General features: G+C 36.9%; 1 protein-coding gene across 2 annotated transcripts in view; it reads right to left on the reverse strand.

The window, feature by feature from the left end:
- LOC148950369 (uncharacterized) overlaps window positions 1-15,983 on the reverse strand; it is a 115,057-nt gene that overhangs the window by 53,396 nt on the left and 45,678 nt on the right. Inside the window, exon 1 of one of the 2 annotated variants that reach the window (XM_089092352.1) lies at window positions 10,902-11,020. The exons of the other annotated variant lie outside the window; for it this stretch is intronic. Coding sequence (XP_088948478.1) covers window positions 10,902-10,969 — 68 coding nt within the window. The 5' untranslated portion in view covers window positions 10,970-11,020. Of the gene's footprint in view, window positions 1-10,901; window positions 11,021-15,983 lie in introns of those variants that run through there. 2 annotated transcript variants of the gene reach the window in all.

Genomic DNA, 15,983 nt, shown 5'->3' on the forward strand with positions numbered 1-15,983 from the left:
CCAATCGCGATCGGTCAATTCTCTCCTTGGATCTTCTTCTTCTTCTGTTTATTGTACGTATCGTCTTTTCTCTTCTTTTCTTTGACAGGTGTGATGTCTTTCTTTTCTGACCACATACATATTTAAGCACTTTACTCTTAGGGCACTAAAATCAATATTATACAGGTCTGAGAGGATATTTTCATACGTAAAGTCATTTAGACGTGGATTGTCTACATAAAGGTCGGCTAACTAAGCGTAATCATAATCATGAAATTTTGACACGAAATATTGTGGTGCATGAAAATTGCAATTGTTAGTTTTCAGATACTGTACTCTCTTCCAATTTTCAATAATCATTTTCCCAACTCTTCCAATATCGTTGAATATATGTAGAGTGTAGAATGTATAGGGTAGGCCGAAAGGATCAACAAATTCAATCGTCTTCATTGTTTGAATGTTACACAGCCAATGGCCGGTATTCACAGTCGACGGACTGCTATTAACAATGATTAGGGTATTGTTGGAACTTTGAATTTTTCCAAGAAAGTCCGAGGGCAGACAATAGGATTTGGACATTTGGACATGTAGGGGTCCATATTCAATACATTGATTATTTGACTGGTGTTCATGGTGCAAGGTTTAGTAGAACATTGCCTTCGGAAGTGATTTCTCAATAGGTTTCAAATTGATTTAGCGAGATTAGTGGAATACTCTCAGGTAATGGGTTGGCAAATTTACACTCTAAACGCACACTTCCCGTTCGTACTATACTCATATCTTGAGTGCCAGACAGGTCTAGTACAATGATACCATGTGTTTTAGCGAACATTTCTTCGGTTATACCATTTTCAAAAAGTTGTGAATCCTGATCTAGGGTTTGCATGGTCAACTCATAAAATATCCTATAGGATTTATCAAAAGATAAATTGTAGAGTGGGATTCCATTTACTTTGCAGACATGAGATAAAAGCCCAAACATTTCAAATTTATGTGGGCATCCAGTCCATGATCCTATTGCACTAGCGCTTTTTACAAATGCCAATGCTAATTTTGAAGTAATTTCGCCATTGATGAAGGATGAGTCGGTGAAGGTGCGTGAGTCTGTGGCAATATGACGTTGATTGGTGATTGTATGAGGAACAAGTAGTTTAATATTATTTCCACTAGCTCTCAGTTTTTCCACTGCCAAAGCTACAGAACTCATTACCTGCTGCTTTCGTACATGTAGTATTGCCGAGGTGAGGGAGAGAGTTACATCAGGATTGGCAGCAAGTTCCTTTCGTAAAATTAAATTAGAGGGAGCAAGCGTCAATCCACTTTAATATTGGGTGGTAGTCATCGGGGTATATTAAATATTTCATGATATATTTTTCCAAATAGATGTAATTCACTTGTTGTACAATTTTTAAGTGCATCTTTACTATCAGTATTAGTAACATATACATATCCATTGGAGGTGCCTCTCAATTTCTTGTATGACTTTGGTGTCATCAGCATAAATTGTATATAGCTTGTATAATTTGAGAGATTGTTGCTTGTACTCACTAGTGGGCCATTTATGTAGACACTGATTTGACGAAATAAATTATGTAATATACAATCTTCATAGGATATTCCATCGGCAAGAATTGGTAATGTATTCTCGGATTTCCGGACTTTCATTTGTAAATCTATAATTGTCGAAGACATGTCCATAAAGTAGTCTTCATTGGAATTAATTTAAAAGTGGATATTATCAGAAAACGGTTGTTGTGGATAAAATTATTCGTAATAACCAAGTTTTACACTTACATCAACGTTGTCTGCATTGAAAATATTTAAAGACGTATTGGTTGACGGATGGGAATCCTTATGCGGTAGCTTTGCCATGTATGAAAAGAAATCTAGTTTCCATCTAATAATTCTCTTCCTGGGGCTACTTCTTCTACTGTTTACTCTATGTGTCGTCTTTTTCCTTCTTTTCTTTGACAGGGGTGATGTCTTTCGTTTCTGACCTGAGTAAAGACTGATGAGTGGTGCGCTGTTTCTTGATCTTTTTAAACCTTTTCCATTTTGTTGATATTTAAATTGTTCGTCAAGGGTTCGCGCACTGGACCTGAGATTTTCCGAAGCTCTTTTTTTAAAATCCTTGCCAGAGCCCCAATCGTATAGTGTAGAGGATTCAAAATCTGTCGCAGCCGGTACAATATATTTTATTGCCAGAGGTAGTGCAGAGCGCTACAGCTTAGCAAATCAACTGCCAAGACCATAGCCAGACATTGATGAACGACCTTTGTAATAGTCCATTTCATTGCCCAGTTGTCTTGGGCCAAGAGTATTAACATAGCAGTCAATATCAGGACAAATGGATACCACTTTTCCATTAGACATCTTGTTGTTTTTTTTGAACACCGAAAACGATGGGTCTAAAATGGCATGTAATCACAGCCAAACCTTTTGATGTTGCTAGAGCTTCACCTAATTCAGTTCTTCGTCTTAATTGGCAGAGTTCCAAATAGGAAGTGTTTACCGGAATATACTGAAGATGCTTTATATTGTAATGATGAATATGATCTTGATTGGTTTTTATTTCAAGAACTTTTAGGAGGGGGACATTGCTATTGCCATCTCTGTATGTTTCAACAAATGAAGCATAAAGAAATATACAAGTGTCTGTGGAGAAGGCTGGCGGCTAGTCAGCAAAAATAACATTAGTGTTTCAGGCACTTTTACCATTGATTATATTGAGTTTCAAGCCACGAACATCTTTTAGATTATCATTGAGAATAATCTTTTCACTGTTAATGGGTGAACTAATGTAGATCTTGCCCTCTTCCTTTGAAAAATGGAAATTAAAGGCTCCTTTTATTACGAGCGGAAATTCTTTTATTGATAGAACGACATAAATCATTCATACAAGTGAGTTCCTCGTATGGTAATTCAACATATGGATAATCCAACCAATTGATCATTTGAATTTTATGATGTTCGCTATCGGGTGCTGGCGGCCAATCATAGGGTTTAAATTTTATATCATATTTGCGAATTTTTTCTCAGGATATCATAGGTATTTTTGAGAATACAGGCGACAAGAGCCACTTCATACGCGCCATCGAATTTGATAGTGGGAGAGATTTTTTTCCAAAAATCACATGTTTTATTCAAATCATTGTAGAGAGGGTCAGAGACATTGGACATGAATATCACATAGAAATCATTGGGCATTGTTAATATCTTCAACTGTAACCCAAGAATCAAAATCGGAGTTGTATTCTAGACAACCAACAAGCACCTGTCTCTTATCCCTACGAGTAAGGCTCTTTAATATCTTCTCAATTTGATAAATTTCACTACTGTTTTAAACTTTTTGTAGTTCATAATCATAAAAACCACCGAGGATCTCTTCATCTTTGGTTCCTCGCAGCCGATATGTCGTGGGTGTGGTGTCTTGGAGTTTGGACACTTTAAAAAGTTCAGTGCTCTTTAAATAATTCTTCTTTTCAAAAATATTGGTGGCTCTATTAATTCGAACAGTATCGCCAACATTGAATTTTTTCTTCACAATTTTTTTTCACTGGAATATTGATTGAGAAAAGTGTCAAAATATTTTTACTACAAAGAACTTCCTGAGGGCTAACACTGGACAGAGATTGATGTGTTCGTTATTTGTATCGATATTTGTATGATTTTATCTAAATCTTGAATACAAGAAGCAATATTTTTCTGAGTACAATATCTCGAAATTAATAGGCGATTTGCTCTTATCAGTTGATCGGTCAAGGCATCCCTGAAGGGACTATGACAAAGATATTGTTTTGTATTATATTCCAATAGAATATTTTGCACATTTGGATTAACAAATTCGCTACCACGGTCACTTTGAATTTCTTATAGCAATCATGTTCAAGAATACTTTCTAAGGCCTGAGCAAATTCAACACCTCTCTTTGATCGCAATGGAATGGCATATGCATAGTGACTAAGGACACTGATTGCCACTAGAATATATTTGTAGGGTGTATCGTGCCGTCTTTGAATCACATCTAGAGTTAAAGATCTTTTAACTCTAGTTTTCATTATATGCAGTGGGAAAAAGGCTTTAGTTTGTCGATATTGTTTTCCACAAAGCCTACGATTCCGATGCGGAGTGTAACTTGGTTCATATTCTAGATACTCTATTGCATTTTTTAAAGTGCTGCCACCTACGTCAGAGACAACTTTAGAAAGTGTTTTGGGGGAACTTAGACTTCCCACTTCACCAATATTTTCATAGACATTTTTTAAAATTTCATCCATTTTGAACGCAAACACGTAGTGTAATGCCCACTCCCCTTTTGCACACTGGAGGGTGGTGCTTGTGACGGTGAAATGATATCAATACGTCTTCGCTTTTGTCTAACCGGCATCATTGGTGTTGTCAAATCATTGCTGCTGCTGCTGGGAGTGCTAGTATTTTCCAAGATTGATTTAAAATCTTCTTCTTCTTTTTTAAATGGCGTTGTTAGATGGCTGACACCTCTACTATATTCCCTTAATTTCTTTAGAATTTACTTATTGCCAGTGAGACTTTTAGGGAAGTTTGATGTATTTAGGAAGCTATATAGATTATCGTCAAATGATAAAAGTCTTTTATGATTTGTAACCATATCAAAAATGAAATCAAGTAGATTTTAACTTTTTCTCTGAATTATAATTTGTTTCCCAGTGCTATCGACTTGAACTTGATGATAATTATCACCACCACCACTTTCCAATATGAGATATGTTAATACTCTTTTACTCTGTTCCCGATAGGTCAATGGCAATAGGTTTTCAATTAATGTCCCTGTTGAATTCAATTTTTTGTCGTTTGTTTGTGCTGTTGTTGTTGCTGCATAATCTTGAGAAGATGTTTCCTGTTTGGGGGGGGGGGGGGGGATCAGTGACATTGACGACGGCGACGGGTTTCTAACGATAAGGTCTATGTTTGTCCACACGACGCAGTGCATCTTGAAGTAGAACTAGCTTTTTATCATCGGCAATATTTTTATCATTAATGAATTTGCTTAGATTGCCTTCGAAGTGTTCAACTGGTGAAAGGAAAAGTTCTATTGGAGTCAATTTGTAGGGTTTAACCATCTAGAGAAAACTGTTTACAAGTCGTGCGATTATTGGCAGTAAAAGTGTAAAAAAGCTAACGCCCGCTTGAAGGAGACTTTTTCTTTTAAAACATTTTCTTTTGCTTTTGTAAGCCAAGGCACGTAGGTGGAGCGATGTTGCTTTGTCTGTTGTCTAACACCTTCTGGCAACTGTACATTGCCCTCAGTTAAATTTAAACAAAGTTCAGATATTAGATTAATAAATTCTTTGTCAACACCATGTTTGACTATGACCTTCCTGAGTGGGGGTTTTGAAGTGCTTAGAACGGAAAATAAGTCCCTATTTTCGTGTAGTTTCGTCAGTGTTATGATTGCAACTAATAGCCTTTTCTACTGTTCACCGGAAGATATACTGTAATTTCATTTTCAAAAATATCTGTGACTACACGCAGATCCTCGGGTGTATTCTGATTAAAATCCAGCAGAATGTACCCATAGGGATTATTTGTCGCCTGACTGTACGCTGAAAGTAGAAATTTAGGGGCACCGGAATATATTTGTTTATTGAGAGTTAATAGAGAACTTGAATCATGAACAACATGGTAGATAATATAGATGGTGCAGTTCAAAGAAAGGGTCCTTATACACTTGCTCTGATGAAAAAGATTGTGTAGAACTAGGGTTATGGAAATGTGTTCATGATGAGAGCGAACTGTAAACAGTTGCAGCATTTCCTGTGAGAACAGTTCAATTGATTCAGCTAAATCATCAATAATCAGCCATAAGGTTGGCTCAATACTATCGAAAAGGTCAAGTCCCCGCATGAATTGTTTTGGAATAGATGTGGTAGTGGCACTGGATTCTATTGCAACTTAAGACTATAGCCAAACGCTATAATAACAGTAAATTTTCTTTGGTTTTTCAAAAAACAATTTGCTACAATTTTTTATTATTTCAGCAAAAAGTTTCGTATCTCCCGACATTAACGGTCCACAGAAAAACGATCTGAATGGTTTTTTTAATTGATACATACTGCTGTTGACAGCAGTTGGACTACAACTAACTGTAAACCATACTTGCCTAATGAATAAATAATAGTTTTCCCTTAGATCTACCTAGTACGGTATTCAATAGCAACAAGAACAACAAAAATATGTTTTTTCTTTTATTAACAACACTTTTTATACAACAACAGCAATAACAGAACAACAAGAACAATTTAATATTTTTCATTTATTGGCAACAACAAAAAACAACTTAAAATACAACAAGAACAGCAAGAACAGCACAGTTGAAAACATTTGTAGACTAATATATAAAAACACTATTTAAAATATTTAAAAGATGAGAATCCCCCCCTCCAGGGCCGAAGGCCGGCCTTGGACGGGACCTCCCATCCCTCGGGGCCGAAGGCCGGTGGCGGGGGCGGCCCCCCACCCCCGGGGCCGAAGGCCGGGCCGCTGTGGCAGGAAACAAACTGTATACAATAGCAGCAGCAGTAAAAGTTAAATGATGATGACGATGATGATTGGCAATGGAATAAAGATTATATTGAGAAATTGTTGTCCTCCACCCACCCATCAAGTACTATTTTTGAATTTAAGTTAAATTATCCAGACCGAGTGTTTTTAGATAGTGCTACATTCAAATCGATCTGAAATTCGATAGTGGCCATGGGGGAGTACCCTTACACCATTCTCGAGTACATAGACCTTGTCGAATATGCAAGACATGGCATTTTTTCCACTCTAACAGTATAGTTCTTATATTGTAGAGAGAGAATTGCCAGGACCTTTGCTCTTGGCACTAGACAACTGTTCACACAGTTTCTGTAGACACTCATGTTGAAAATATTTTTACAAAGTGTGTAGGCACCTCATTGCACGCTTGTTTTACATCTTTATCATGTTTTTCCACACAGTATACTTTTGGACCGGGGAACACCCCATTGGATATTAAATCGCTCCCCGTCTCTGATTTTAACATTAATAGTTCATTGGGGGCTGGCGTTTCACCAACTCGGGATAGATGCTCTCATTCCAATTCGTGTAATCCGTCTGCGGGCCAATGTACACACTATTTTCCAAATCTTTCCAAAAATTCTCGGTTTTAACAATAGAGAATCTGTGTCCCCATAGTAAACTTGCACCTCCCCTCCCTTGGCCATTGTACCTTACACACATTGTAAAAGAAGGACAACATAAGTTTTTTGAAAATTTCAAGTACTGAACTCCCCCCCCCACAATATTCTTATTCAGAACAACATTTCTCTTTTTTCTGTGTAGCAGAACCATATTCGTTTCTATGGTCGTGAATGTTGTAAAGTTAGGATCGGTGACAATTCGGGCACATTCTCTGGGGCAGGTTACAACGTCGCAACGAGATCTGTTTCATACGCTTTCACACATTTTTCCAAAAGCTGAATTTAAAATGAGTTTATACATTTCTTTTTGAACTTTACTTTTTGCCTGTGAATGTTTACGGACAAAAGTGTCAATAAACATTTTCAAGTAGGGTTTCTGATGGAATTGCAGGGCTCTGTGTATCTTTGTGACCCTGAAACAATTGGTCACCATCCACCGCAATAGGACATGGTGAACAACAATATTCTGTTTCGGGTCCAAATCTGCAATTAGTTTCTGCTTGGAGGGGGTCCAATGCCTAACCATATCCTCGACCAAAGACCGATTGTATGGACTCAAACAGTCCTTGGTCACTGGTCTATTTACACACGGAAAAACAAAACATTTTACTGTGTCGTGGAGTTCAAGTCGTATGTGACCGTCAATTTCAAAAAACCATCCTTGCGCACCATTTTCCTCGACAGTGTGAATGTCAGAGGAAGCTAGGGCACAATGATTTTCAAGCCATTTATAACTGCCACACGGTAAACTATAATGAGAAATTGCCGAAGGGTATAGTGAGTTCATGTCCACAAAAACAGCATTGGACTTTACACCATCAACAGAGTTCTGCCAACTTGGATCAGTTGTTAAGACACGATCCCCGTGAAAAAGCATATCCACCCCTCATAGATCTTTCTACAAATAAGTGTTGATCCACATAGGTGATCAAACCTATTTCCTCCCTACTGATTTTTAGAATTAATTCCATGACGAGGTGCGGTGTTGAAAAATAATAGCCAATTTATAGTCTAAATTCCGAATGAATTTGGTCTGTTTTTTCGGAGGGAATATCTAATAGAGTTAATACATCGCTTACAAAGTGCATTCTACAATAATTCCAACCATTTATACAGCCCCCTTATAACATACCCTTTTGGAAAATTCATAATTCTCGGCAGTACATTCACTACCGGTTATTGAATTATAGAATGCTTTAATTGGAGGGGGAAGTTTCTCCTCACTTAACCTTGCACCAGAGCTGTAATAGTCATATGTATATATGCTTTTACAAGTCAGTAAGCCATACATTTTATTGTCTGGAAAGTGCTATTTGAGCAGAGGGAACTATCAAAATTGTCATGTTTCTGCACTTGAATTAGTTGACTGAGAGCCTTGGGAAAAAGGTATATGAATCTAAAAACTGGACTTTATTCAGGCAAGTATGCCCATTATCCACTGTTTTCCACTGGAATTCTAAAAGCAACAACTTCTCAGCAGATTTTGGTATAATATTTTAGGCAAATCGGTTATTTCCTCATGGGCTATATGCACCCCCTCCCTCTCTGTGCTCACGTGCTAAAGCCGGTAAAATAAATTTTTAAATCGTAATTTGAATTGTGAATGAAAACTGGTATAAAAAACTGTTGGCTTACATTCACATTGCACGATTGGTGTGCTACGCCACGAAAATTACTACCCCCTGAGGATATTTCTAGACACAAGTGATCATGATCTCTGACTTTCTTCTCCCCCCCTTAGTCTTTTTTCCCCTAGTCCCTTTAACCTTAGTCCCCTCTTCAAATTCTCCCTTGCATACCCAACATATTTTCTTATTTTTAATGGCTAGGCAATCCTTTGCTGATAGTATCATTGGGTAGTGTGTGTGTCTCAAACAGGAGATAGCCCCATTGCAGTGACAATTAATTTAGTCAATGCTTTGATCATGCAATCTTTCTCGTCTAACGTCGCAACTATTTCTAAGAGTCGCATAGTGTTACTACTGTCTCTTTGCGCATCTGCATAGGAAACTGCAATAGCTTGATGTTCTTCGATACGATTTGGAAATTGTGAATCGTTCACATCCGTGAACTTTGCCTCACAGTCTGAACTAATTTTATCACTTTGAATAATTGTATTCTGGAAATTTTTAAATCGTAAAATTACCCAATAACCAGCAACTGTCTCCACCGATTAATAGCCGTGTCTTTTGCAATGTTTCATGTGATTTTGTAGATTTATATCGCTACGAAATTGGGACAAACACATTGGGCAATATCAACGTACACCCCCCGCCCCTTTTTACACTCACATAAAACTCTACTAATATCCGTAATGGGATTGAAATGGCCAATTGAATTAGGTTCACTGGGCGGTGTGTACAACAACCGAACCCAGTGTTTCACAGATTCAATAGATGGTGCTCTTACTGGGAATATTACCCCCTTTTTATGAGAACGCCCCCCCCCCCGCTCTAAAAATTCCGTTTCATATTGTAGAACTGTAACACCAATATTTAAATGTGCGTTGGCCCGTTCAAAAATATCTCTCCCCCAGAGTGCTACAGGAAATATTTCCGTTAAACAACTGAAATCTACTTGGGGAAAATCAGACCCTTCTCTTCCATGTACGGCTCAGTGGTCCAATTTTTTTTTGTAGTTTCATCTTTCAGAGGTCGGAAAGCCGATATGTGAAATGCGTCCATGAAACACTTTTGGCCTGTTTCGAAACGGATTCGTTGAATGCCCTGACATCCTTCTAAATCAGGATTATATTTTAAAACTATAGCCCTGTCCCTATGCCCCCCTCTTACAATAAAATCTTTTTTAAATTTACATATATTTACACTTAAATTTTCAACAAATAAAACCACTGAACCACCATTCTCATTATAATTGTCGTGATGCGTGCCCACACTGTCAACCCATTGCATAAAGACGCTCTCATAATTTTCGAAATGAGGGTACAACACCAACATTTCGGTGTGCACATAGTGATCATAGACCTTACCATGACTTTCATTCAAATAACATATTTTTAAAACAATTGAGGCATTAATGCTGTCTCGGGCCCCCACAGTTGAATACGGTGCTCAAGAAGTGCACGAATTTTCTCTGCATATTCATGAATGATATCTATGGGGTCCATTATAATATTCCCTGCCATCAGTGTATTGAATGGATCGCCAAAATTTGCAGTGAAGACGTATGTTGTATTCAGAATTGAATTTTTTTGCTGAAATCCCGGTAGCGATGAGAATTGTATATCATCACTATCTAACGTCCTCCCCCTTGTATATCATCACTACTCACCCCCTCCCTCCCCCACTGTGTTCAACAAGAGGGCTGGTGTGTGGAGTAAAATCCCCCACTTCGCTCAACATAGCCTCTAGTACGTTAGGGCTATGTAAATCCATACATGCGAATTCATTTTCTTGTTCTATTAAATTCGATTGAACTCGGGATATATTCATTAAATCTGAGAGGGAAGGATTCTCATTTAACTCACGACTAAAATTATCTAAGACTCGCGTGGTATGCGGACTCAACCATGGTAGATCGCTCTCTGAACTAACTGCATTGCTTTGTTCAACTGTGCTATTGTCTACATCTAAAGAACTACTACCAACATTGAAATATTTTCCTAATAAATTATCCGTCCATTCCGTGTCGTTAATAATGTTAGCAGGTGTACCATCTAAATTATCACTACCATAACACTCCCGTAAAAATTTACCCTACCCTTCACTGATATTCAATTGCGTTTCAATAGCGTCACGAAATTGCAATGACGCTTCAATTAGAATCATTTCATCAATGGGATCATATGATACGTGACTTGTTTCTTCAGGTGGAGGGGAGGGTAGTGATGAATCTGTTCTAACCTATAAAGAAAATAGACACTTATTTTCAATGTGTATAAATCACCCTATTTTTTAAGAAAGTCGAAATTGGATTAAAAGTAAAGGAGTTAATAGTCCTATGTTGACACATTTACGGTTATGAGAGGTAACGTGGCCTTTCAATCACAGCTACTAATTTATTTGCAAAGCGATAGCTTAATCAGCCTATATAGATAGCCTAATTTGTTTACTATCTTAATGTTGAATGGCTAAATGAAAAGTGTAAATGAGGTATTTCAAATTCCAGGCAATAAACAATGCCCCCCTCACCCCCCTACTGTCCCCCAAACAAAATGCTTAAATTGTGTCCATGCTCTTTCCAGTAATTCCAAAGCGGCGTCTCCCTATTTTCATTATAGCGAGAAAATAAAAGTGCGTATATTTCAAGGTTTCATAGAATAATAATCATTGAATATAAGTACTCGAAAAGTACCTTTTCTGCATCAGAACTGAAACAGTTTTTTAAGAAACCTAATTACCTGAACCACCAAAAAAGATGAAAATATTTGTAAGTCTCAAGCATAATCAGAACCTATTGACTTTTTAACGTCGTTTTAAATTACATTTATTTTTTCCCATTGTCACTTAAATTCATGCATAATATGTTTTCTTTTGAAACTAGGGACTGTAAACTAATGACATTACACACACTTGTTTACGGTTAAGGATGCAGACATCCGACCATGATAGTTCTGAGATAAAGACGGCCTATTTAATTATCATCTCTCACTTTATTAATAAAATATTACATTCTCCAATATAAACGGTCATAAGATTTGACCTCAAACAGGATATTAGAATAAGGAAATAATGTTATCAGTCAACAAAAGTTTTTAGAATCTTACAGAATTGCAAATCTTATTCCTAAATGTTTTCTGAAACAAAAAAGAAGCTAGCATATAGGCTTAAAATTAGATAGAAAAAGCTCGTTAACACACACACATTGTAGGCCTAAAATTTATACCAAACGACATTTTCAAAAGCTAGTCTAGTAGAATAGACTTAAAATAGACTTACAAATACACTTAAAATAGACTTCATGCAATCACATCTCCCCTATTGTGCAAATATATACCCTGAATTGGAATATATAGGGGGGTGGCTAAAATTCATTTCCAACAAAAATGATTATTATATTTCGCACTACACGCACTTGTTTACGGTTAAGGATGCAGACATTAGACCAAGTCAGTTCTGAGATAAAGACGGCCTGTTTAATTATCGTCTCTCATCTTATTATTAAAATATTGCATTCTCTGATTTACACTGTCATAATGCTTGACCTCAAACAGGATATTAGAATAAGGAAATGTGTATGAACCAAGCAAGATGTATTTCCTTTTGGGAGAAGGAATCTTTAGTGAAAGTATCGATAAAATTTTAAACTTACATTTGCTTTTTGCGATTCATGTCATTAGCCATTTCGCATTCTTGTATGTGGTCCCTTTGTTCTCTCCTTGTGTATAGGACCTCGAAGATCCAACGTAGTTAATTACTGTAGGACGTGATTAGTTGTCGAATTGAGCGTTTTTGATGGGTGGAGGGAAATCAAAACTATCCTTAAAAAGAAATTGAATTATAATTTCCTTAAAAAATCATTTTTACAAATTTTAGGGGAGTTTTATTTTTGAAACTAGCTAAAAGTTGCTAATTCTTACACCCCCCTCCCTCGCCATCCCCCTCTCCATCTTCTATATTAATGCAACTTGAATAAAAAAATTTCCCCGTTGCTTATGATCGAAAGGCAGTGTGGTCTTCGTCGCTATTTAAGTCTAGCTTATGGGGAGCAGTTGACCTATGATATCTTTATTTTATTAGTTTAGACAAAAAAAATACACTAATATTATCAATCAACAAAAATTTTTAGAATCTTACATAATTTAAAATATTATTTCTAGATGTTTCCTGAGACAGAAAAGAAGCTAACACATAGACTCAAAATTAGATACAAAAAACTTGTTAACGCACACACATCATACAGTCCTGAAATATATACCGAACGTAACTTTAATAAGCTAGTTCCGTAGAGAATTATTGCGATCAGAGGTAAAATTGCTAGCTGGGTTATACTTAATATTTGCTTCATGCAACCCAACCCCCTAATGGGCAAATGTATACCCTGAATTTGAATATACAGGGATGTGGGGCTAAAATTCATTTCCAACAAAAAAAATTATTATATTCGGAAATAGCATAAAAAAAGGGATCGAGTTGTATATCCACATTAGTCAATAATATGATTTGGTAAAAATTTACCACGTAAATATCTTAATTAATTATTTATAAACAGAACTTACGTTATAAATTTGCGTTGCAATAACTTCTAAATTATCCATTCTGTTTGATGTTTGCTCGATAATGCTTTGAAACGAACTGTTATCTTAGCCTCGAAAGGCGAACAATATAAGCAAAGTCTCAAGGTGGAATTGAGATATAACCTTACCTTTAGACCTTAGATCCACCTGTGCCTCCAGAGGCACCCAGGGCATCAAGAAGGAGCCGCCAATCTTCCCGCCGGTTTGCTGCTGCAAGTATGTCCTCCCACTGAGGTTGGATTGATGTGTGCAGGTTACGGAGATCTGTCTGGTACGTTCGACGCAGGGTGTTTCTGGGTCTGTCCCTGCGGCATGGACCCGATGGCTGCCAATGGAGCGCTGCATTTGGTAGTCGGAGATTGTCCATACGTAGGACATGGCCAAGGTATCTCCATCGGCGGACTCTTATAATATGTGTCACAAGAGGCTGGCCAGTCTTGTCACGGATGGATTGGTTTGTTATTCTCTGCTGCCAACGGATGTTGAGAATTCTTCTGAGACATGTGTTTTCGAAAGCAAGTATGATATAACAATATAACAATATCTGTTATATTGTGATATAACAGTTACGCAAAACCAATGTTGAAATTTCCTGAGATATTAGTTGCGTCACTCCCGTTGAAATTCTCAGGAGTCTGGTGATGGCACCTTGTTAGGCTAGTATTCTAGCTCTGTGATTGGCCTAGAAAGAGGCACGTGATCTTGTATAGTTAGTATTGTAGCCCTCTGATTGGCTGTAATCTTGTATAGTTAGTATTCAAACTGATTGGAGGTCAATGATCTTGTTCCCCCCCCCCGTGGTAATACCTCTCCCCCTACTCAAACGAAAAATCAAGTCAAAAAAAGAAATTATTACAAAAGAGGATGGGGCCTGCCGCTCCTTTCAAAGCTAAAATCGAAATACCTAACACCCCCAAAAATACCAGTTGCCACTTGGGCTTTACTGAAAACATTTTGTATTTCGAGCATTGCGTTTTTATTTGTTAAAATATCAACAACGTCTCAATTACGCAACAAATCAAATTGCTAAGAGCTGCATCAAAAAAGAGTAGAGCTATTAATTTTGCTAATGCCGTATGTTTGAATTGACAAAGTACTAAACGATTTACCTATAGAATTTATACCCAGTTGAATGTCGCATGTTTAAAATTAAGAAAGTGTGGATCAAATTTTACTACATATGAGACTAAAGAAACTTGATTGATTGTTTAAAATATATTGATTTTAGCACCTGCGAGTCAAAGTAGTTATTGGTTAAAACTTTTTAAAACATTTTTTTTCAGTAGACCGCAAGTAATGCTCTGACGTTTAAAGTATTTAAGGGGGTAATAGTCCCACTCTTGTTTGTGGTAATTTGTGTTTATTTTAAGTTTTGCACGAGTGTTCATTTTAATGTCTGTTCGTTTTAGGTTTCATCTAGTTATCCATAGCAATTTATTTTTATTTCAAGTATTAAATTAAATAAAAAAAAAAGTTTTTTTTAACTGAAAGTAAGGAACGACGTTTTTTTTTATATTTAATCTCTGATCTTTTTTTTAATAATGCTGGTAAATCCGGCGCCCCCTTCATAGCAGTGTCCCTTCCCCCATGAAAACTTCCTTCACGGAAAGATCCTCCCACATAACCCCCGACCCACTGACTCCCCTACTACCATAAAAAATCCCCCCTGAAAACGTCTGTATACTTCCTAATAACCAATAGTATATGTTAACATTTGGTAAAGTTCATAACTTTCAGCCCTCCTCCCGGGGACGTCGGGGGATTAAGTCATCCTAAAGGACATAGTTATCATATTTTCAACCATGCTGAACAAAATGGCTATCTCAATATTTTAGTCAGGTGACTTTGGGAAAAAAATGAGCGTGGGAAGGGGCCTAGTTGCCCTCCATTTTTTTGGTTACTTACAAAGGGCACTAGAACTTTCAATTTCCGTGCCAATGAGTCCTCCCACGATATTCTAGGACCACTGGGTCGGTACGATCACCCCTGGGAAAAAAACAAAAAAACAAATAAACACGCATTCCGTGATCTTTCTTCAGGCAAAAAATTCAAAATTCCACATTTTAGTAGATAGGTGCTTGAAACCTCTACAGCAGGGTTCTCTTATACGTTGAATATGATGGTGTGATTTTCATTAAAGTTCTATAACTTTTAGGGGGTCTTTCCTCCTTTTTTTGAAAATCAGCCAAATTTTCTCAGGCGCGTAACTTTTGATGGGTAGCACTAAACTTGATGAAAATTATATATTTGAAATCAGCATTGAAATCTAATTCTTTTGATGTATCTATTGGTATCAAAAACCCGTTTTCTAGAGTTTCGGTTACCATTGAGCCGGGTCGCTCCTTACTCTCAGTTCGTTACCACGAACTGTTTGATACTATATGAGTTTAGTTCTTTTCTTTTAAGGTTTCAATGTTGCTCCTTATTTTTCATTGAGAGGCTCATTCTAAAAAGCATTTTTTTTGTTAATTAGTTGCTAATCATTATCGTAGTAGACAAAAGGAGAGCTTCATCCACGCTATCGGTTATTTTCAAGTTTGATGTGATTATACATATTTATTTCTGTTCATTTTAGGTTTCATTCATTTGTTCACAGTAGTTTATGT

This window comes from Artemia sp. Qi Xiang Cuo, chromosome 7 (genome assembly GCF_049724085.1).
Source record: "Artemia sp. Qi Xiang Cuo chromosome 7, ASM4972408v1, whole genome shotgun sequence".
Taxonomy (NCBI): Eukaryota; Metazoa; Arthropoda; class Branchiopoda; order Anostraca; family Artemiidae; genus Artemia; species Artemia sp. Qi Xiang Cuo.